We start from the raw sequence: 24,670 nt of genomic DNA, 5'->3' as shown, positions 1-24,670 counted from the left end.
ATTTATATCAGACAAAATAGACTTTATGACAAATACTGTTACTAGAGATGAAGAATGACATTTTATAATGATTAAAGGGTAATGCTATTAGGAAAACAACAATCATTAACATATTTGCATCTAGGAAGAGAGCCTCAAGATACACAAAAGGCAAAACTGACAAAATTGAAGAGAAAATAGATAATTTAACAATTCAACCCAGAGGTGGGGAGCAGAAGATAAGCAAAATGGGTGAAAGGGGTCAAAAGATACAAACTTACAGTTACTTCAAAGTTGGTAGGTGAGATCTTAAAAGTCCTCATCTCTCTCTCTCTGTCTCTCTGTCTCTCTGTCTGTCTGTCTCTCTCTCTCACACACACACACACACACACAAATTTTGGAACTGTGTATGGCAACGAATATTAGCTAGAATTACTGTGATGATTATTTTGCAATATATACAATCATTATGTTGTACACCAGAAACTAATATGTCGATTATACCTCAATAAAAACAAGCAAAACAAAAATAACTTAACAAATAAAAGTTGGAGACTTCAATACTGCACTTTCAGTAATGAACAGAACAAGCAGGTAGAAGATTACCAAGGAAATAGAAGACTAGAACAACACAATAAACCAACCAGACCTAATGGGTATCTATAAAATATTCTACCCAACGACAACAAAATACAAATCTCTCAAGGGGAAATGGAACATTCTTTGGAATAGGCCATATGCTAGGCCATAAAATAATTCTTAATATTTGATCCATTAACATTTAATCTAATTGCTGATAAGTAGGACTTACATCTGCCATTTTGCAAATTCCTTGCTATACATATTGTGTGTTTTTTTTTTCTTTCTCTATTCTCATTACTTCCTTACTCTGGGTAAAAAGATATTTTCTAATACACCATTTTAATTCTTTTTCTGTTTTTTTTTCATGATATGTCTTTCCTTAGTGGTTTCTCTGGGGATTATAATTAGCATTCTGAGACTCTACTTCAGATTAATACCAACTTATTTTCAATTGCATACAAAAACTTTGTTCCATTCCTCCTGTCCTTTGAGCTATTATTGTAATTCAATTTGCATCTTTCTATATTATAAGCCCAGCAACACAATTTTATAATTACTGATATGTGAATTATATTTAATTAATGTGTTACAAAAAATGTGAGCTCTAGGATCAACTCCTTTGGGTTTGTAGTTCAGGCTCTGACACTTATTGGCAGGTGACCATGGTTAGATTACTTTGTGCCTCAGTTTCTTCATCTATAAATGAGGACAATAATAGCAATTACCCTAACAGGTTAAAGAGGTAAAATGAGTTACTACATGTTACCCACTTAGATTAGGACCTGGCATAATGAAAGCATTCCATAAGCATGAACTATTTTTATTCTTTGGAGGTAGCAAATAACTTTTTCCATCCTTTCTTCAAGACTCTGGTATAGATTCAGAGTATATATTCTTAGTTGTCTAGTGCAGAGCTCATGATCTTGTTCTAGGGATTTCCTCAAAAACAATTTGATTGACAGTAATGTGGTTAACAAGATAATCTACTTGAAAAGAAGTATCTCTGGTAAATGTTCAGAACTGGTAAGCTGGATGCACCACAGGTTAATTTTACAAACCCTTAAGCATCTTTAAATCATTTGGTTTATATTTAGAAAATTTTCTCTTTTTTTACTTGGAATTCATTTTTGTATAATTCTTTTTTGCACATATAGTAATTAAAACTTAGTATAATTTAAGAACATGAAAGTCCAACTAGTTGGAGCACAGTGAGCATCTAAAGCAAGGTATGAGATAGATCAATCTAAGTTTCAAAAACATGCCTACAATGGTCAAAGCCCTATGCTGAGTGCAGAGACTAATGAGAATTAGGATCAGTATTATACCTAGTGCTGGCTCCCAAGTGTGAAGGTTATTTAATTTCTGCTCTAAAATTTACTTCAAAAGAGCTTTGTTCATGGATTGAAGACTACCCATTACAGCAGAGTTTTTTGCATTTGGAGTGAAAAAATAAAACAATAACAACAGTACTCTTTTTAACAAGTACTGAAAGAAGTTGGAATTTTTTAAAAAGGACCAGATAGACTGAGGCCAGAAATTACAACTACAACATTTTTCTGTGGTGTGTGATTTTTGTTTTTGTTTGTTTTTTTTTCCTTGTGAGCTGATGTAAAGTCGGTTTGCAAAGTAACACCTATATGTGAATGGGTGGATCCTAGCTGGCCCTGTGCAGGTGAGCAGGTCTTCAAACAGGGCAGGTAGTAGAACTTGCTGCTTATGGAAGGAAAGGCCTTATTGGAAGAACAGTGAAATCTATTAAAAAATTTTTGGGAGCTAGAAATGACCCTCCAGCTCATTAAGACCAAACTCAAACATTTGCATGTGAGAAAATTATGGTCCAGAGAAATCAAGCAACTTGCCCAATGTGACCCAGCTAATTAGTGGCAGAGCTAATCATATTGCCTTGCACCATGGAGAGAGAGGGGGAGGACAAAATTTCAAGAACAGTTTGACTTGATTTGGTGTTTTTCCATGATGCCCTGGGAAAAACAAAATAAAACTGTGATTACTTTCCACTTGGATCACTGACTAATTCAACATTGAGTTGAAACTGATAAATACAAATTTGCTAGTTCACAATTGTTTTAAAAAATTAAATTATAAAAGCCAGTTTAATCAACCTTACTTAATTTTAAATGAAAAGGCAATAAAAGGAAATAAAGACTTGCTAATTGTTGCAGTATTAGCCCTTTCTTACAATTATCTTTGGTATCACATAAAGTGTTTAAAGCTCTGAGTTAGGATGTTTTCTACATCTGCCAATTGGCTCATCAACCAGAATTTGAGAAGCTGACCAGTCAGCTATGGGCCTGGGTGTACACATATTTGTTCAGCCCCCTGAGTCCTCTAAGACAAACCCACCCCTTGCTCTCTTAGTTTCAGAGAGTTCAACAGCCAACAGTGTTCCAGATTCCCCTTGGAGCCAATAGCTTTCTAGATCCTCTGACTCCTTTTAGTCCAGCTTCTAAGCCTCTTCCTCCTGTGTCCCTTTCCATCCTGCTCACATCCCTAGAGAAGTTGTTCATCTCCTGACAATGGAGCTTCAAGTGGGGTGGGCAGAAGCGTGTGTCATTTGTGCCCTTGGGATTAGACAGTGACTAGAGGGTAGAGAAGTAGGAGAGGTGGTGATAGGTGGAGAGCAGGGATGCATCCTCACCCCTAAACAATATTAACTTTGCCTGCTCCTCATTGAATTAACAGCCTGGGGGGCATTAGTTCCTTTAGGAAGGTGGGCAAGAGCCAGATGTTCTTGATGGTGCAAAGGAAGGAGTGGCAAGGGGCTGGAAGGTGAGTTAGAACGAGTTTTGATATTCAACAACTGTGGTCATGAGATTACAGGCTAACTCTGTATGAGCTTTCATTCTTTCCTGCCATGTCTTTAAAGCAGATTGATCTCTGGTTGTCTAATCTCAATGCTTTTGACTCTTATAGACATACCCCTGAGTTTCATCTGTGTGGGTCAAGGTCATTTCCTAGGCATTCCATCTGTGAACAGCACAGCCAGAAGACTGCAGGGGGGATAATGGCTTTGAGTCCACGGCTACTTCCCATGTGAACAGCCTTTCCCTTTGCTCCCTGAGACTTACGATGGAAGCCCCTTCCCTTCATCCCCATGCCCCCTGGCTCATGTTACCGCCTATCCTATATTTTTTTATAGAGTTCTGCATCTGGATGTGTCACCCACGAACATTGGATCAAGCTCCCCAAGGGTGGTGACTCTAATTTCTCTCTGAATCCTTAGCATCTGGTATTTGGACATATTAGTGCACAATAGTGTTAAATAGATTACATAACATTTAGTCAGTTAAATGAGCATCAAAAATTTCTTCCAACCAATTCCATTTTTGAAGTCCTTGCTCTATGCCCTGCACCCTGTTACATGCTGGCAAAACAAAGGAAAATAAATTAGATCATACATTGCTCTCCCTTATGGGGGTTGCAGTCTGGTGGGGGCCAGCCAAGAGGTGGGCTTAGTCCTTTCACCCAGAATCATCAAATATGACTACATCCTCTCTAGCAAAAAGGACACAGGATAATGCTTTCATTTAGAAGAGCCTTTCAAGTGAAATACCTTCAAGGCACTAATAAGTGCCACCATCTCTTTTAAAATTGTTTCCATTTCCACTGTGATAGTCACATAACGAGGTGAGCTCTTTCAAGGGGAGGCCAAACTGTCGGTTTACCCCTGCACATTGGGGTGAGCCACGTTCCTCCTCAATGAGCCCTCGTATCCCTATTCACTGTTTGCACTATAGCTAAACTTTGTGCAAGCATCTTCATTAAACTGTCTGCAGTGATTCATAGATGCCTTCCTCCAGAGGTTGCACATAATTCAAAATCCATTGGCACATGAGAGGCAGGCAGCTTAAATTGCCCCTTGAAGGATATGTTACCTTGGGTTGGTCCACTCAGAATTTCATTTGCTACAGTGAGGTCCAATTACTCTGCCCAGCTGTGCTTTCTAAGGTTCCTTGGCCCCTCCTTCTCCTGAATCGCTAAGAAGACTCTTCCCTCTATGGATATTAAAGGTGGATACTCTGCAAAATTGCTGCTCCCTGCAAGGTGAGGCACTCTCTGAGGGGAAATCCACAACGGAGGGAACTGAGGTGCCAAACCAGGAAGCAGGCACATAAGCAGTCAGCCCTCCTCCATGGTCTGTGATGCTAAGGGGAAAAGAGGGTATGGGCTGAAATCCACCCTTTGTCCCCCTTAGCTTTGGGGAGTGTTGAGCATGATATGCCCTCAAAAGCATTCTTGCATGTTCATTCTCTCTGAATCCTTCTTACTGGCTTACTTCTGCATTGGCCATGCTGGACTTGGCTGAGTCAAGGGGAGGACAACGCCCTGGGTCACAGAGACCCAGCTGGACAAATTAATTCACCACTAATTACATACCATCAGGATACCTCAGTGTTAAAGAGATGGTAGAGGCACAAGACAAAGAAACCAAGAAGTCATTCTGGTTGCCTTTAGAAGGAGAGGAGGAGCCAGGGCAGGGAGGGCAGGAGCCACGCACAAACCAGGAGGGGGTTGGGGAGAGTCTGTCTGTCTGGAGCCTGTGCAGGAAAGTGAGTCTGGGGCTTGGGGAAGGCCACCTGCTCCTGAGACCCCTCCTAGGAAATTCATTAGGCTGTGTTTTGCCAGCCATGTTGTACTGGCCTCTCAATGATCAGCTGATGCCCACCAAATCACCTCAGCCCTCCTTGCCCTCAGCTTCTGTTAGCTTTCTCCCTTGCTCACCAACCTATAGCTCAGACAGCTCTTGCTTCTTGCTGGTGGCCACTACTAATCTGATCTGATTAGTAGGCACCAAGGAACAGTCCCTCTGGGCCCAGCACTATGGTAAGTACTTTACCTGTATGACCTCATTCAATTGTTACAGCTACCCCATCAGGGAATGGGTTGTCCTCACTTTACTGGAGAAGAAGCTCAGAGAGGTGAAGTCATTTTCTCAAGGTCACACAGCAAGTCACTGTCTAAGTCAGAGCTTGTGTGGAGGTGCAGTGGTGGTGACCATGTACCAATAGATGTGTCTAGGGAAAGTCTCCACCAGCTTTCTCAGTCAGGGGGGATCCTAGAAGTTCTTTTGGTTTTATGGAACATCTTTAGTTTGTAGGGTCCACTAGTATTTGCTCTGGGGTGTGTGTGGTGAATACACAAATTTCTGCTTTTGTTTTAAAAATAACCCAAATGTATAGAAATGGCACAGTCATCTGAGGACATGGGACACCCCTCTTTTCCCTGACTGCTACAATGTGCTTAGGTTGATGGCAACATATTGCCTCCAAGCAATTCCAGCTGTGTGACTAATAATGAAGGCAATAATGACAGCTAACATTCATTAGGCACCTGTTATGCTCAGCTCTGGGCTGAGTGAACTAGGAAATTGTCACCCCTACTTTAGAGGAGGAAAGAAGCACAGAGAGGTTGTGCCTTGCCCAAGGTCACACAGATGCTCAGTGGCAGAGCTAGGCTTTGGACTCAAACCTGACGGAGCCCTTGGGTCAGACATGTGCCAGGTTGGGTTCACATCAGCTTGTTAGACATCAATCATCATCTATTGAAAACCCACTCAGGCACCAAGCAAGGGGAGGGAAAAGGAGCTTTGGACAGTGGTCTGATGATGGGGGACAAATGAGGCTCCCAGACCAGGGAACATAGTCCTAGAGTGATGGGGCAACTGCGGAAGGCAATGAGGGAGCAAAGATTGACATGGACAGAGAAAGCAATTCAGAGTAGGAAACTGAAAGACAAGAGGGTTACCAAGAGCAAGATCTATCAGCTTCACAATTTGGTATCAATTTTGTTTGGGGCTTCATGGGGTTATTTGTTAGGGTGCCCTTGAGGACTCATGGTGGAAGCATTTAGATTAAGGAAAAAGGAGGCATAATTTCGAACTGCATTTGGTTCCAAAGGCATTGTGTGTGTGTGTGTGTGTGTGTGTGTAAGGAAAGGTACACAATACAGAATACCAAATAATTCTCATTTGCCATTTTTGACTGTCATGACAAGCTTTTGGGGTGGCTATTTTCGTCTGTTTTTGTCATTCCATATACATGCAGGGCTGCTATACTGCTATTCCAAGGCTTAAATGAAGCTTTAAATTGCTATTCAATTTACAGAGGGGAGGTTTGGTCTTGTCCGTACTCTCTTGCTTGTCATTGCTCAGCTTATTCCCTTCAAATGAACTGCGCTATTTTTTATTCATAGTAGCATTCTGCTACTAGTTCCCTGATTTCCTTTTTTCCACATCCTCCAATGAGCGTTTACCAGTACTGGCAAGTTAATACTGCTCTTACAACTGTGATCCATTTCTGTAACACAGGGGAGTTAAGACACTTCTAACTTTTAATTTCTCTTAAAATGAGCTTGTAACTTCCTCCCATCCCTATTTGGATGCTCTTGCAACTGACAGTGTTTTAGCTTTATTACTTATAAAGAACATCCATAGGAGACACATTTTTATTCCAACTAGTTCAATGTGTGGCAATTTCCCCCCATACCTACCTTCATAAATAACCTTTACCTTTGGATTTTTAGAATATTGTTCTGGACTGAGTGGGTCCCATGGACAAAGGAAATTTCTTTGGGATCTTAAACTCCACATAGACAGCTTGTGATGCAGCTGCTCAGGGCAGTATAAGAACTATGTGGTTGGTATTAGTGACAATTTCAACTTTATTCCCATTGCTATCCCTGTTTAAAAGATGGTGTCACAAATCACAGAGAACCACATCTTTATATTCAAAGAGCAATCTCAAGGGTGGCTTGGTGGGTCAGTTGGTTGAGCATCTGACTCTTGATTTTTGGTTCAGGTCGTGACCTTGGGGGTTGTGAGATCGAGCCCCAGGTCAGGCTCTACGCTTAGCGGGGAGTCTGCTTGAGATTTTCTCTCTCTCTGCCTCTTCCCTCAGTTGAATGCTCTCTCTCAAATATAAATAAGTAAATCTTAAAAAGAAAAAAAAGAGCAATCCCATACTGCAAGGCAAAAAATAATGTGGTTAAGGGTCAGAATCACTTTGATTTTATTCTCAGCTTATCAGATATCTGACCTTGAGCAAATTACTTTAAAACCCTCTGGGCTTCAGTTTCCTCCTCTGTAAGCAGAGATACTAATAAGCACCCACATGATACAGCTGTTAAAAGAATAAGATGTGATCATTTACACACAGACACTGGTACACAGTAAGTGCTTAATAAATGCTAGCTATATTACTCCTATAGTCTTGACATAGAGAATGCTCGGCTCCCCTATCTCTGCCATTCACCAATAATATTCTTATACTAAGTAGAGAGGAACTAGTACGGGCTCTAGCCTAAAGGCATAGCTAAAACTATGACCTTTTTGGTGGCTGCTGTTGTAATGCAATGATCGATCTTCATTACTAGAAACGCAAACTGCCAGTTCAGTAACATTTCTCATTCATTCGCTAAAAACAATCTTTCCCAATCAGACATTTCTGCCTATGGTATTGAATAGTCCTTAAAATAGAAGGGAAAGAAACATTAGACCCAGTCTGTCTTGTGGTAAATGTGTAATGTCACTTTAATTTGATATCAGCAAGTGCCCTTGTAAATCAAACTCACCACACTGAATCCTTGGTGAGTTTGGAGTTCACGTTCCCATCTTCTTCCAGGAAGATGTCCATTTGCAAGTTGGCATCATTGTCATGGGCTGAGAAGTAATTGGTAATGACTCTTGCTGGTATCCCAAGGCATCGCAAAACTGCAGGAAAGGACAGACCATAACTAAGCCCATCACCAAAATTTAATAAATACATAGTGAACAATTCCTTCTCATAAGGGGCTTCCTTCTTGAACAATAAGAAAAGCCCCTTTGTACATGTTATTCTCAAATGTCCCATACCGAAGAAGGGGGACTATTGTCAAAGTTCAGGACTATGGAGAGAAGAAACTTTGCTGTGTGATCATTCAGAATAAATGGAATAAAAGGAATAAAATCCCAATAATGAGGTTCTAATTGTTTAGTTGCTAATCATACAATCATTAATATAGTATTGTTTTAGTCCATCTAATGGGACTATGTTCCTGAAAATAAAATTTTTAAAGAACTCCGCTAGATTTTATTTATTTATTGGAGAGACAGAGAGAGCACAAGCAGGAGGAGGAGCAAAGGTGGAAGAAGGACAAGCAGCCTCTCCACTGAGTGGGGCCTGTTGTGGGACTTAATCTCATGACCCTGAGATCATGACCTGAGCTGTAGTCAGACCAGGCACCCTGAAGAAAGACAAATACCATATGATTTCACTCCTATGTGGAATTTAAGAAATGAAACAGATGAACATCGGGGAAGGGAAGGAAAAATAAGATGAAAATTGAGAGAGAGGCAATTCATAAGAGACGCTGGACTCTAGGAAATAAACTGAAGTTTGCTGGAGGGGAAAGGGGTACGGGGAAAGAAAAATTGGGTGATGGGCATTAAGGAGGGCAGTTGACATAATGAGCACTGGATGTTTTATGCAACTGCTGATTCACTAAATTCTACCTCTAATAAAAAAAAATTAACTGGAAAAAAAATCTCAGCTAATAGGAAGTTACAACAGAGGTCCTCAGTGGAGTTTGCTCTCCTGGCTGGAATTTGCTCTCGTGACACTTGGTGGAGGGTGACACTACAGATTCATTTTAATTGCTAGATAATAAATTACCTGGATGCATCTCTTGCCATATGTACCTATTGATTAAACTCAATCCAAATGCCCTCTCTGGCTCCCAGGATGCCAGACATCAGGGCTCATTGAAAATAATTCAGCTGACAATTTTAAGATTAATGGCTTGGCTTGCCTTTTTTTCTCAGAGTAGTTTAGCATTTTTAACCAAAAGCAATCCACTTCCTTCAATAGAACAACCTTGGAAGTCCAAACTCAAGTCTGGTAGCATTCAAGTGTCCTCACTAACTGATTTAATCTTAATACCCCGAACAAAAATGATGGCAGCCACCACCTCCTTCCTACTTCCCTCTTCTTATATTGATTCACAGACCATTCAAGTCACAGCTTTACCAGTAAGATGATTGGCACTCTAGCTCGATTTCTGGCTTATCACTAATTCACAGAATGAGACTCATTCCAGACTTTGCCCAACTCATAATTTTAAGACAGATGAAGCCTGACACTGGGCCACCGGTGCCTCCTTCCTTCCAACTTCTCTCTTAGGGTTTATTCTTACCATGATTTCCTTCACATTGTGTTTCTGTCTTTTCTTAGCTTACCACCGAAGTCTGTTTTCAAGAACAGATCTAATGACACTTTCATACAAAAAGCATAAATAGATGGAAAGTGTTCACTATTTTATCTGGTTCTAAGCCCTAAAGAATTACACTGGGGTCTTGAAATTGTAGGCAGCAGGAAAACACAAGGCAGAGGATCTTTTCTGTTTTCCTGGAAGTATTTCCTAAGAGTGGCTGCTCCTATTGAGCATCCTCTATATAGTCTGGGTTTGGGAACTTTGAGGGAGGGGGAGCTACCTCTAATCGTTAGCCCATCAAGAAGTTCAGCTTCTATCTAGGACCTCAGAGACCGGCACTCTAGTAAACTGATATACTGGCCTTTACTACTCTCAAGAAATATATTCCTTTGCCTTTGGGTACCCAAATGGCTAAGAAAATAGTCTTACTCAGTTTAACACCACAGAAAAACAAAAAGCACAATACAAGACCTACAATTTCTTCCCACTTGGATCACTGACTAATCTTGGACTATCACACTTTGAGCTAAAACTGAGAGGTTTCATGATCATTTATAAAAAATGACCTCATCCTGGCTTCTAGCCTCCAACCCCTCCTTGATTTTCTGATTAAAAGAAAAATGCTAACTAGGTAAAACATTTTTTATTAAAGAGCAAGCAGAAAGGACACTTCAACTTGAGCTTAATGTTTTTTCCAAGGCTGTAGAAATGGCAACTGAATGAAAATCATTACCAATGATGAAGACATACTGAAATAAATGTATTTTTAAAAATATTCACTGAATTAACAATAACATTGTCTAGGCCTAGCCTGGCAAATGGCATTTCAAAAAATGATGCATGAAGCTAAAGAGAATAATTCTGCTCCCATATGTTTTCCTCTATAGATTAGATGTTGCGTAGATTAAAAACCAGAAGGGAAAGTGGGGAGTAAAGATTGTTCATTAAGTTCTGATATCTAATTGCTCAGAGGCATTGAGATTCCCATGTAAAAATGGAGATGAAACCACCTGTCACAATACCTCCCACAGCTAGGGTAAAAATTAAGTGCATATATTTATAAAACTCAGTGGTAAACAATAAGCTAATAAACATATTTATAACACTTCAATTACAAATAAGCAGCATGTATCTTTTATTATTTTAAAATTTGTTAACTTAATCTTTTTAAAATGTGGATGGATTACTGAAAAGAAAATGGCGTATCCTTTCCCTCACATCATTTCTTGGCCCGTGGGACCCCCATTTCTCTGGGTGTTGAATGATGGATTATGTAGGAAGTAGTCCATCATTCTTTCTATAATGATTCTGCAGTCAAAGAGAAACTATGAGCATATTTGGCCCAGTACAATTTAATTATGCATTGACTACATCCCAGAATAGCCATCTATAAATTCTAGAGAGCTAACAGGGGTTGCTAGGTCTCTTTGACAGTTTATAGATAAAATGTCTTGAAGTAAAATTCCCTTTACATTAAAAAAAAAGTGACTCAATTGGCTACTTACATGTGTTAAAGACACCAGCAAAAACCCAGCACTGACCATACCGAACTGGACTCTTAGTACTCTGGTATTCCAACAGAATGTCAACGCTTCCAGTCCAGGCTGATGGGGGGACACCATATGCATAGATATTGTCCCAGGATCCAACAAGGACACCTTCATCGTCTTTGGCATTAACCTAAATGAGACCATGAGTGGTAAGAAGGAACAAAGAACACTTAGAAGAGTTCACTCCTACTTTGACATCAAGCAAGCTAAGGCATCCGGTGCCTTCCAAATGTCCTACATGATAAAAACAATTCTACTACTGTTCTATTCACTGGTGTGTTGTCAGGGAAAGTGACACAATAACTACCTGTGCAAGAGAAAACTAAATAACCAAGATTTCCTCTCAAATAACATATTATTGTAGTTAAGGTAGTGTTGGATAGCTGCCAAGAGGAGTTGTAATGTCTTCTCTACATAGTTAGGGAAAGATATGCAAGGGACCCTTGGTCTGGTTGGAGTAGTGAGCGAAAGAGAAAGAGCACTTGTGAAAGAGGACAGCCCAAGTAGGGATCAAATAGGGATCTTGCTTTTGTGGAAGGATAGTTCAAAACTGACACATGAAAAAAGATGTATAGGTAGAATGGGGGAGTCCAAAGTCTCATGGTCTAGTGAATTTTGACTTTTTTTTTAAAGGATTTTTTTTAAAAAATATTTTATTTATTTATTCATGATAGACATAGAGAGAGCGAGGCAGAGACACAGGCAGAGGGAGAAGCAGGCTCCATGCAGGGAGCCCCACATGGAACTCCATCCCGGGTCTCCAGGATCATGCCCTGGGTTGAAGGCAGCACTAAACTGCTGAGCCACCAGGGCTCCCCGTGAATTTTGACTTGATGGTGAATTGCACACTCTTTTACAAACTGAAAAAGTAAACAGATGTCATAGGAACCATTATGATTTAATAAGAAATTAGATTTCCATGGATACCTTACAAAGTTTGTTTTAAACAAGTTGCGTTAAAAAAGTATTTCCTTTATGATTGTTTAAGGTGATAAGGTCTTGTAGTTTTGTTAAAAGATATCTCCACTTACAGGAAGGGCCTGGGTATTATTGTGTAAATATGGGGTAGACCTAAAAATGGCAATCTTGAATATTTCGGAAAATCTTGCTACATACTCAGACCACAGTCTTCTGGTACCAGCAGACCTCAAGTGCAGGAGCAAAGACCTCTTGAGTATAGCCATTGAAAAGGCTAAGAAGTAAGCATTTCAAGTCATCAGTTTTGGAGGAAGCACTACTGAGTCTTACCTCTCTTGGTGTAACTTTCATCATGTTTAATTATACTTAGAAGATTATCTAGGAAAGGAGCAGCGGGAGCTTTTCCAAAACTGGTGCCACTTCAACAATGTGTATATACTGACATGACTTGTCATGTTTAGAGTTCTGATCCTCAAAGCATGGTCTATGGACCAGCAATAGTGGCAACCCCTGGGAACTTGTCAGAAATGCAGAATCTCAGTCCTTGCCAGAGACCTGAATCAGAGTTAGTCTAATCAGATTTAGTCTGCATTTTAATAAAATCATGGGATGTTTTCTGTGCATGTTAATTTGAGAGGCATAGGTTTAGTCTATGCCAAGAAGACATTAGTGAAACATATGATTGAAGCAGGTGTGTTTGGATTATGAAAACCATAGAAGATATATTACAATATGGGAGCGTTATGTGTTCACTGCCTTGCAAATTAACAGCTCAGTCTAAACACTTGCCCAGACCTCAATCTTAGGCTTGCTGAGTTTAGTTGTATGGAAGTCTATTCTTTTCCACTGGGTCATGAACTCACTGAGAATAGAGATTTTTTAAAAATCTATGTCTTTTTTACTTCTAGCAAGTATGGGCAAAGAGCAGATGTTCAATAGTGGTTAAATAATCACTTGTATATTCAGCAAACATATAGGTATTGTTTATCTGAATAGATATTAGACTTTCTTCCTGGGGATATATGAACAGGAAACCAATCAAGTGGAAGTAAATGTTTACTAATGTTAAGACAGAAGGATGTACAGGTAAGATGGAAGCCCAAAGGAAGTGGTTATCAGTTTCATCAGGTTGGAGCGCAGTGATGGCAGTAGGCTGAATAGAGGAAATTACATGAAAGCTAGGTCTTGAGCAGTTGAGGGCCAGACAAGGCCATCCACATAGTAGAAACAGTTTGAACAAATGCTTGGTGTAATGAAACAATATGGCAGGTTCAGGGACTTGCTAGGATATCATGTAAGTAGACCATATTGGATGAAATAGAGAATATCAAAAGAAAACGCTTAAAATGTGCAAACACCTTCTACTGAGAATGACAAACTCTCCACTGAAATATGCACTAGTACTGAGTTGCATTTTCCAAAGAGGGTCCTTCTGGAAAATGTTCTTTAAATCACCATTCAATTTGATTTAGACATACTATCCCTCCCCTCTTGATTCTGACCATTCAGGCTAAAGTAAAGGTAACTACTCAGTTGATTTGTTTAATGTAGAAAAAGTAATTCTTTGGAGATTTCTGAAGGGCCTTGTTCAGCTAATTGCAAACTCATGCCTTTGATGTAAACTTCAACTTTATGGTATAACTCTATGAAATGACTGGAGTGCAACAGGATTTAGTCAACCATTTTGGCTCTATACTTTTCACTAATACTTCTTACAGTTGCATTGGTTATTTTAAATTCTGCATTTGTTATAATGAAGTCTGAAGAGTGCCTTGGTAGGTTATGATGTGATTTGGTCTTTGTGGATAGGTAGATTCAAGTTGAACTCACAACACCATTTCCTTATCCTTCTCATTGGAAAATAGAATAAAGCCTATGAATTTCAGAGGTAAAAGTTCCTAAAGTATGGAGTTAATGACAATTCTCAAACAGATAGCCATTAACTAGAGGACTATTAATAGCATCTGGCTGACCTCAATCAGCTAAGGGGAAAAATAAAAAACAAAACAAAACAAAACAAAAAAAACCCTCTCTCCTCTACAGACCTTTTAATTGTTAATGCTGAGCTGTTTCCCTATTGCTAGATAAATCACAACTCTCATTTATTAGCATTTGGTTGGATTAGCTACTGTTTTCTAATTAGAATATTGATTTCTGAGGGGTCCAGACACAGAAAGAAGTAAGTCTTTAGTGACATATATAAAGGGTTAAAGTAGTATCGCCCTCACTAGACAACTAGATATATTTGGAGGACATTTCAAGGGCATGAATTCTTTTTTTATGCCACAATAGGCTGCTTTAATACACTGTCATGAACTCAAGAGTTTGACCAATGTCAGAATGAAATGTCTTGGACTCACATCATTGATAGTCTAGGAGACAAAGTTGCTTATGACTTTGGACAGGGAGCAGTATTCAACCACATTAAGGCTGCACTACATTTTTTTTATCATAATTAACCTACAGTATGGGAAAAGTAAAGAACTAGTCCCCATAAAAGTCATTATCAGCAACCTCAGTGTCATAACATAATTCAGTAAACTTCAAAAGCTGGTTCCAGGGTAAAAAAATGAGAATTATAGATTGAAATAGGCAACATGGCCTAGCTCCTGACCCTCACCACCAGTTCTCAGAAGCCCTATTGTCAAATCCACAAAATCTTGTAACTTCTCATTTGTATTTCAAAATCTGGAAAGAAACTAGTCGAATTAAAATGCTGATTATTATTTTTTTTCTGAGCAGAACAGTGGAAACAATTGCCGTGGAGAAATGGGTAAGAATGATCTACATCTCTAAAGAGGTAAACACTCTGGGATTAGAGTGGGGAGGTGACATAAAGCCTGAGACTTACCTGTGCAACCATCCACACCCAATGGAAATGAGATACACCTCCAATTAGGCAGGATGGATTATTAGATGAGAAATTTAGCAGAACCTTAAAAGAAAGAGCAGAGCCCCGAATACTCTAACAGACGTTGTCACCTCTTCAGCTCCCCTCCCCTCCCCCTCCAACCTTCTCAGGGTACTAAAAAGTAGATGGAATGAAAAACATTGGCCTCAAACTGTAGTTCAGAGGAAAAGTCAAATTACTCTTTAATTGGGAAGTGTCAAGATTTCACCTACACTATATTAGGGCAAATAAGACACTTGGAGGAGAATTATGCAAGTATGACATGAATAAAAAGAAAAGAAGTGAGGAGGGATAGACAGAGAGGGGAGAGAGGGAGGGAGAGAAAGAGAGGGAAGAAGATGGAGAGGGAGAGAAGGGAAGAGAGAGAGACGGAATATGAAAAAAATAATACATAGAAGAAAATAAAATTAAAGAACATAAAGGAATGTTCTCACAACTTCTTAGGAGATCATAGACCTAAAGGACCAAATTGAGAACCAAATCACATCATCATGGAACCAAAAGTAAAAAGTATAAACTATAAGGAACAGTAGATGCTGGTAAAAAATAAAATTAATGACATAGAAGAAAAGCTTGAGTTAAATGAAATAATATGAAAAATATAAAGAGATGAAGTTATTTGGAGATGAGGTAATAGTTATGGAAGCAAGGATAATAGAACATATGGATAATTAGTATCTTTATCACAGAGAACCCAACAATGGGATGACTGAGTGGCTCAGTCAGTTAAATGACCAACTCTTCATTTCAGCTCAGGTCATGATCTCAGGGTCATGGGATCGAGACCTTTGTAGGGGCTCCCAGCTCAGTGGGGAGTCTGCTTGAGATTCTCTCTCTCTCCCTCTTCCTTTGCCCTACCCCCACTCATGCTCTCTCTCTCATTCTCTCTAAATAAATAAAATCTAAAAGAAAATAGATAACAAACGAAGCAGAAGATACATTTATGACACAATATAAGAAAATTTTACCTAATTGAGGAAAAATTGAATCTATACTTTGAAAGAACAGTCTGTGCTCTAATGTGATTTGAAGCAGAATTCTCATTGCTCCAGAGCTTTAATTAATTAAACTAATTGAACTTAAGAATAAAGAAATAATTGTTCAGTCATATAGGCAGAAAATGCAAATTAGCAACAAGGGAGGAAATAAGGCTTCCTTTAAACTGCTCTGCAGCACCATTCAAAGGTAAACACAGTCAATCAATATTTGCACAGTCCTGAGAGAAAGTAAGGTTGACCCAAGAATCTCATGCACAGCTAAGAGGTTCTGCAAGGGTAAAGGCAGCCAACACTCATTTTCAAACACAAAGAATATCAGTGAATTTAGTGTCCATTAAAGCCAAACTACTCAAAAAGTGATATCAATAAAATTAAGGGCTGAATCAAACAAAGAACCCAGGAACAAAGACACTGTGGTAAAAGATCCAATGATAAGGGAAACCTGGGTGGCTCAGTGGTTGAGTGCCTGCCTTCAGCTCAGGGCATGATCTCTGGGTCCTGGGATCGAGTCCCACATCAAGCTCTCTGTAGGGAGCCTGCTTCTCTCCCTGCCTCTCTCTGTGTCTCTCATGAATAAATAAATAAAATCTTTTTTAAAAATCTAGTGATGAGAAAAACTCATAGAAGTTTAAAGACCTTTGGGAATGATAGTATCAGAATGAATATGAATTTTAAAACTTGGTAATATGATAATAACATTTTTTAAAAAATTAGGAGGGAGAAGGAGAATGAAGTGCTGACGTTTTAATGTGTTGGTCTCTCCTAGTTAATTGACATCACTTAAAATTAAAACATACTGTAAATATATACAATTAATTTATTTTTAATGGTTTTTAAATAATCTTAGAAGGATCTGTTAAGAAATAATATTTATTGTAGTGAAGAAACATTTATTTGACATTTAACAATGTCTTCTGTTGCAATTCAGCTTTTTATTTCTGTGAAAGCAAAATTTAATAAGATCAAATGAAACTTAAAATTAAATATAATTTGAGTACAATTAAGCATATTGCTTTTAAATTGAATAGCATGACACCATTTGGCATAAAGGCAAGCAAACAGACCAATGGAACACAATAGAGAACACAGAAACAGGGTCCAGAAATATAGTTAATATGTATTTAACATATAGATATATTTAATATATACATTATGTATTAATATATAATATTTTAAAATATATTTTAATATATGGATATGTTTAATATATACTGAAATATATAATATAGTTATAATATAATTATAAATATAATTTTTGACAAGATCATAAAGATAATTTCGTGATCAAAGGATAATCCTTTTTTTAAAGGTTTTATTTATTTATTCATGAGAGACACACAGAGAGAGGCAGAGACACAGGCAGAGGGAGAAACAGGCTCCTGCAGGGAGCCTGATGTGGGACTCGATCCCAGGATCCTAGGATCATGCCCTGAGCCAAAGGCAGACCCTCAACTACTGAGCCGCCCAGGTGTCCTTCAAAGGATAATCTTTACAACAAATGATGCTGGGACAATTGGATAGTCATATGCAGAAATGAACTTTGATTCATACTTTATGTCATATAAAAAATATCTCAAAATGGACCATACACCTAAATATAAAACCTAAAACTATAAAACTTCTACAGGAAAACAGGAAAAACATTTTATAACTTTGGTTAGGCAAAGATCTCTTAGATTTAATACCACAAAAAAAAGAAAGGAAAAAATAATTTATAAAGAATATATCTACAAATTAGCATTCATCAACTTATGAACTTTTACTCTTTAAAAGACATCATTTAGAGAATGCAAAGGTAAGTCCAAAAGTGATGGAAAATGTTTGTAAATCACATTTGTGATAAATGACCTGTATTCGGAATATGTAAAGAACACTAGAAACTCAGTAATAAGAAAATGAGCAAAATTTAAAACTACAGGCAAAATATTTGAACAAATACTACATCAAAGGAGATACATAGATGGCAAACAATGCAACCCCAAAATGCTCAACATCATTAGTCAGACGGAAATGCAAATTGAAACCACAATGAGATAATATTATATACCTATTGGAAAGTCGAAAATTTAAAGGACTGATCATATCAAGTGTTGGGGAAGATGCAAATACCTGGGGCTCTCAAACAACTGCTGCTGGTGATGTAAAATGGTATAATTACTTTGGCAGTTAAAAATTCTGCCAAAATTCTTAAAGATTAAACATACATCTATCATATGACCCAGCCATCCCACTTCTAGGTGTTTAAGACAAATACAAGCTTATGTTTGTATAAAGGCTTTTGCATGAATAACCCTAGCTTTATTTGTAAGGGGAAAAAAACTGGAAATAGCCCAAATGTCCAGTAACAAGTAAGTGGATAAGCAAATTGTGGTTCTTCTATATAATGGAACACTACTCATGGATAAGAAGGAATACAAGCAATAGCATGAATGAAACTCAAGATAAAGAAGGCTGAAAGAAGCTAAACAAAAGAGTACATACTGCATAATTTATGTGTTTATGTAAAATTCTAGAAAATATAAATCAATGTGTAATGATAGAAAGCAGAGCAGTGATTGCCTGGGGATGGTAGACAAAGCAGAGAATTGTTAAAAGGAGAAATTAAAAAGGAAACTTCTGTGTAGTGATAGATACGTTCATTATTTTCATTTTGGTGATGATTTCATGGATGCATCAAACTTTTAAAAATGTGTTCTTTTAATATGCTCATTTTATTGCATGTTAACGACATCTTAAAGCTGTAAGAAGTAAGTGCAACATTTTTTTAAATTAGCATTGATAGTATAATATCATTTATGATTTTAAAATAATATTTATCTACTTAAATATCTATGTATCTAGTTGGAATGATGTACATCAAATATTAATAATGGTTATTTCCTGGTAGTACAATTTGGGGGTTTTTTGAAGAAAAGATTTTTAGAAGATTTTCATCTTTAAATTTTTCTGAATTGTCTAAATTCTTTTTTAGAGAGCAGTATAATTTTTTTTAAAGATTTTATTTATTTATTTGAGACAAAGGGAGAGCATGAGTAGGCTGAGGAGAAGAGGGAGAAGGAGAAGCAAACTCCTCCCTGAGCAGGGAGCTGGATGGTCTCAATTCCAGAACCCAAGGATCCTGACCCGAGGCCAAGGCAACCACTTAACTGACTGAGCCATCCAGGTGCCCCAAGCATTAAAAGTTTTTTAACCAAAAAATTTAAAAAGATCTTTCATAAGAAGAAACTGGAAGTAGATATGAAAGATGTTACTGTGTTCAATTCTTAAAATAGGATATACACATGATGTTTTTTTCTTTATAATTTTATACATGTTTAGAAGTTTCCTGGGTATGTACCTTAGGAGAGAGAACAGTTAAAATATCTTCTGTGCTCAGTGGGGTGGTGCATCTCTGAATTCCAGGCTGAAGCCCATGAGGAGTGATTACACTGGGTTTGTTCAGATATGGGGAAAGGTAGAGGCAATGCTCTTTGAGGCCAATAATTCAGGAATTGAGGCATCAGGGTCTGGAGACTGTGGGAAATCCATTCAAGAACTCATGCTTTTTGAGTGAGAATCCTTTTGAATGGGGTGGCTGCCAGAGGACTAGCGTGTGCTTGGTTCTGAAGTGGAACTGCCAGTAGAGTAGCTCCTGTGATGTTAAGGCTGGGTTCTGGGGTCATACTGGGTAGACCTCCACCCCAACATCAGAATAAGCCCTAGTTTCCTGTACAATTCAAAGGACAGGGAGGGCCTTAAAGCATAAACACTATTGGACTTCTCTCCAATTTTGGTCTTCGGGAATTGGACCGATTTTCACCTGATTTTGAAAAACAGCAAATAGTGACATTTCTTAATGCTCCAATTTCCTGAAATATATATGTTTATGTTTTATATAATTACAGTGTTTTCATGCTTCTTTTTAAGTATGCAAAGGTATTTTTCTTATACTGTGTGCACATTGTATGCAGTTATGATGAAATAACTTTTCTTTGTCATAAAGAAAGCTATTATATTCTGTTAAATTTCACTGTTAAAAGTTATGTTCTCCTAAAGGCTAAGATTTCTGTAACTCTTGTAGAATACAGTTTTAATACCTAATCCTGCCTGTAACAGTTTCTTGAAGACCACTGGATATAAATTTTGGGTAACATGAATGAGCTTCCATGATGGAGAGTTAAATTTGAGAAGGAAAATAATGACTCCTTGAGTAAAACTCTTTCCAGGTTTTATGAACCACAAGCCCCCAGCTACAATGTAGTGGTGATCAATCTTGGCTGTAGTGGTGATCAATCTTGGTGGAAGTGGTATAGTGGAAGTCAAACTGTGCCCAAGACACTCTAGGGATTTGGGAAAGCAGCTCAGCAGTCACTGTGTTGGGGGTGGAGTTGGAGATGATTGAGTGGTGGTGGTGGTAGCTTCAGGCACCATCTAGCTTCAATGACAAAAGCTCTGCTTTTCTTTCTTTCTTTCTTTCTTTCTTTCTTTCTTTCTTTCTTTCTTTCTTCTTTCTTTCTTTCTTTCTTTCTTTCTCTTTCTTTCTTCTTTCTTTCTTTTTTTCTTTCTTTCTCTCTTTCGTTCGGATTCAAGTGATACTTGCTTGAAAAAAGTGGTTCCAAAAAGTAAAATTTGAAAATTCATTGATCTAGGAATGTAGAGATCTGTTTCTTGTGTCTTCCCTATCATTTGTCAAGTTAGGTGGCAAGTATGAGGGAGAAGAGCAAATACACGAAAGAAAGAAATAAAGTAGCAAGAACCCTATTTCCTCCTTTGCTTGGATCCTCAACTTTGATCCCTTTGGAGCTTTTATAACACCTCTAATAGCTAGGATTTTGTTCCAAAGAGTAAGAAAGCCATCTATTATCATCTTGGATTTTCACAGTGGTGGGCTTAACAAGTTTTTTTCTGCCTTGGTGCTATTAGAAATGTCATTCTCTCTTCCTGGAATGTCCTTCCATACTCAAACGCTTTCTTTACTCGGTGCATGCCTACTAATTTTTTGCAACTCAGCTGGCTTCATTCTAGAAATTTGTATCTATCACTTTGATTTGGTTGTCCTTTCTCTGTGCTCACATAGTATTCTTTGCTTTGTAATGCTCTTCTATTTATCATATTGCCTTGTGTCATTGGTTGATTATGTTTACTTTCATTGTAGAAAGGAAGATACAATGCTATTTGATTATGTATCCTCAGTACCAGCACAGTGTGAATAATCAATAAGTACTGCTAAATGGGGACACCTGGATGGCTCAGTGGTTGAGCATCTGCCTTCAGCTCATGGTGTGATCCTGGGGTCCTGGAATTTAGTCCTGTAGTGGGCTCCCCAGAGGGAGTCTGCTTCTCCCTCTGCCTGTGTCTCTGCCTTTCTCGGTGTCTCTCATGAATAAATAAATAAAATCTTTTTAAAAAAAGTTTTGCTGAATGAATAAATATGGTGTCAGTGGAAAGTGTGTGCAAGTCACTTTTCAATATTTCTTAGATCAAGGCAAATGAGTTAATCAGAATGTAACAGATATTTTGTTGAAATGGAGGAGAATAACCAAACAACATAGTAAAAAGAACAAAGTTGGAGGACTGCCTAATTTGAAGATTTACTGTAACACTACAATAATTGAGATAGTATGGTATATAAGGACAGACAAATAGACCAATGGAAGAATACTGTCTTGAAATGGATCCACATTTATATAGTTATTTGATTTTCAACCATTACCAAAGCAGTTCAGTGGGGGAAAAGATAGTCTTTTTAACAAATGAAAGTCTGTGACAAATTAAAGTTTTCCCAACAGTCTTTTCAACAAATATTACTTGAATAAATAGATAAACCAGGAAAAAAAATTAAACCTTGACCCCCTACCTCACACCACACAGAATGGCACTCAATATGGATCATAGACCTAAATGTAAAAGCTAAAATTGTTAAGCTCCCCCCAAATCATAGGAGAATATCTTCATGACCTTATGGAAATAACATTATTTCCTAGGGTGTATTCTTTAAAAAAAGTTTAAAAATTGAATTTCATGAAATCTTAAAACTCCTGTTCCTTAAATATACTAGTAAGAAAATTTATTGGCAAGTGATATTCTGGGGGAAAATATCTTCTATACACATCTGACGAAGCACATATATTCAGAGTATACAGAGCAGCTACAACTCAATAATAAAAAGACAAACCATCTAATAAGAAATTAGGCAAAGGGGCGTCTGTATGGCTCAGTGGTTGAGTGTCTGCCTTTGGCCCAGGGTGTGATCCTGGGGATCCTAGGATGGAGTCCTGCATTGGGCTCCCCATAGGGAGCCTGCTTCTCCCTCTGCCTGTGTCTCTGCCTCTCTCTCTGGGTTTCTCATTAATAAATAAAGTCTTTTTAAAAAAAGAAATTGTGCAAAGACTTAAAAAGATATCACACTGAAAAAGACATATGAATGGCAATAAATGCATGGAAAGGTGCTCAATATCACTAGTCATCAGAGAAATAAAAATTAAAACCCCAAAGAGATACCACTATATAACTGCTAGAATGGTTAAAATTAAGAAAGCTGAAACACCAAGAAAAGGTGAAGCTGTGGAAAACTGGAGGTCTCACGTATTTCTGTCAGGAATGTAAGTGGTCCACTTTGGAGAACTGGCAGGTTCTTATAACATTAAACATGTATGGACCCTATGACCTAAACATGCCACCTTGAGCTACTTGCCCCAGAGAAACAAAAACATATGTGTAAGACTTGTACAAGAATGTTCATAGCAGCTTTATTCATAATAGCCCCAAATTGGAAATATCTCAAACGGCCATCAACAGGTGAATGGATAGGCAAATTATGATATAGAATACAATGAAATAAAAAAAGAATACAATGAAATGCCACTTAGTAATAAAAAGGAACACATTAAAGACACATGCAACAACTGATTGAGTAAAATAAGCCAGCTCCAAAAGGTACATACTGTATGAATCCATTTATGCGAAGTTTAAGAACAGGCAAATCTAATCTGTTGCAAGAAATCAGAATAGCAATTGCCTGTGGGGTGTGGATTAACTAGAAGAAAGCACAAGGGAAATTTCTGGGCTGAAGATCATGTCTGTATTTTTGTGATAGTGATTACCTCAATCAAAACTCACTGAAATTTGCAGTTAATACCCATACATTTCACTATATGTAAATTTTACCTCAGGAAAGAAAAAAACCCATGGAATCAACCCTAACCTATATGGTAAAGCATAAAACCACTGTTATGCAAATGGCCTCTGGTATAGGTACTCCACACAAGCTCTGACAGGGGTGGGTAATTAGATTCATTTTTCATGAAAACCATTACAACTAGAGATTATTAACTTTGTTCCCTTAGTAACTGAGGATTCTTATTTGGCTAAAACATATTTTACTAATTGATAATCATGAGAGAAAGAACCAAACATAGAGAGAGCAAGAGAGGGAGAGAGAGAGAGAGAGAGAAAGAGAGGGAGAGAGACTGTGATTTTAAGCTATTTGAGTGTCTGCTTTTTTCATTGCTATACTACATGCTGTAGGGCTGGTACAGACAGGCATCCAAAAATACCTGAATGAAAGTAATAGATGGACAAGAAGGGCAAAAAGGCAGGGTAGGAAAAGGAAAAGAGAAAGCTGTCAGGAGGAGGAGGGGAAGGAAATAGTGTGGAGGGAACCCAAAGTGCATAACACTGTGTTGTGGATCCTAAAGACTTTGCTGCATTGTATCCATCAGCCCTGGGGGTGGCTGTCCCAGGAGACCAGGGCAGCCTGGATTGTACAGCTTTGTGGTAGTGGGGAGAGTGCTGAAAAGCATCCTCATGTTTCAGAAATAGCCTATGTGATTATAAAATAGGTGCAGCATTGAAACCTCATTCCAGGAAAGCAATTCAAGCAGAGCAGACTTTTAGATTGACTACGATTATCACATTCGAGAGATGGTTGGTAATAAACGTCTGTTTTTCTCCAAAAATATGGGAAGAACAGGCATAAGAAAAGCAACCTTAATAATTGAGAAATCAAGCTGTTTGCCCACAATTGGAAACTTCATTACCTTGCTGACTTTTACCATAAGAGAAAAAAAATGATGTCAGTTCATTGTCCTTTCCCCATGACCCCCAGGCCTCAAAGAGAAGGATTGAATCAGACAAGGCTTGTAAAAGGAACTCATGTGATACGGAAAGAGGACAAATTCAGGGAAATATAACAATTGTGTAGGGGAATCTGAGGTCAAGCAACCTGAGATCCATTTCCAGTTCTACCAGTGACCTTGGGCAAGTGACTTAACTTCCTGAGAGCCAATCTCTTCATTTGCATGTTGTTTATGGAATAAATATATTTTCTCAGTAGTGACTCTGAAAGCATTGTTGCTGGGTAAATTCTATTTACCCATCCACTTCCAATGTATTCATTAACTGTAAAAAAATCCTTCAAAAAGCAAAAAATGAAAATCCCTAGTGAATAAGGTGATAGTATGTTAAGTAATTTAAGATCAGAGTTTGATAGCCTCGGTCATTTCTGAACTGTAGAAATCTCATGCTTAGGAGGCATTTCTTGACTCCAA

General features: G+C 38.1%; 1 protein-coding gene across 1 annotated transcript in view; it reads right to left on the bottom strand.

Moving 5' to 3' along the window:
- F13A1 (coagulation factor XIII A chain) overlaps positions 1-24,670 on the bottom strand; it is a 157,496-nt gene that overhangs the window by 53,862 nt on the left and 78,964 nt on the right. The window contains exons 7-8 of the mRNA XM_055322680.1: positions 11,271-11,445; positions 8,149-8,287 (exon numbers count right to left, since the gene is read on the bottom strand). Coding sequence (XP_055178655.1) covers positions 8,149-8,287; positions 11,271-11,445 — 314 coding nt within the window. The remainder of the gene's footprint in view (positions 1-8,148; positions 8,288-11,270; positions 11,446-24,670) is intronic.

Source organism: Nyctereutes procyonoides, unplaced genomic scaffold (genome assembly GCF_905146905.1).
Source record: "Nyctereutes procyonoides isolate TBG_1078 unplaced genomic scaffold, NYPRO_anot_genome, whole genome shotgun sequence".
NCBI classification, from domain to species: domain Eukaryota; kingdom Metazoa; phylum Chordata; class Mammalia; order Carnivora; family Canidae; genus Nyctereutes; species Nyctereutes procyonoides.
Note: the sequence above shows the minus strand (reverse complement) of the source record. Positions and strands in the feature narration are given on the sequence as shown.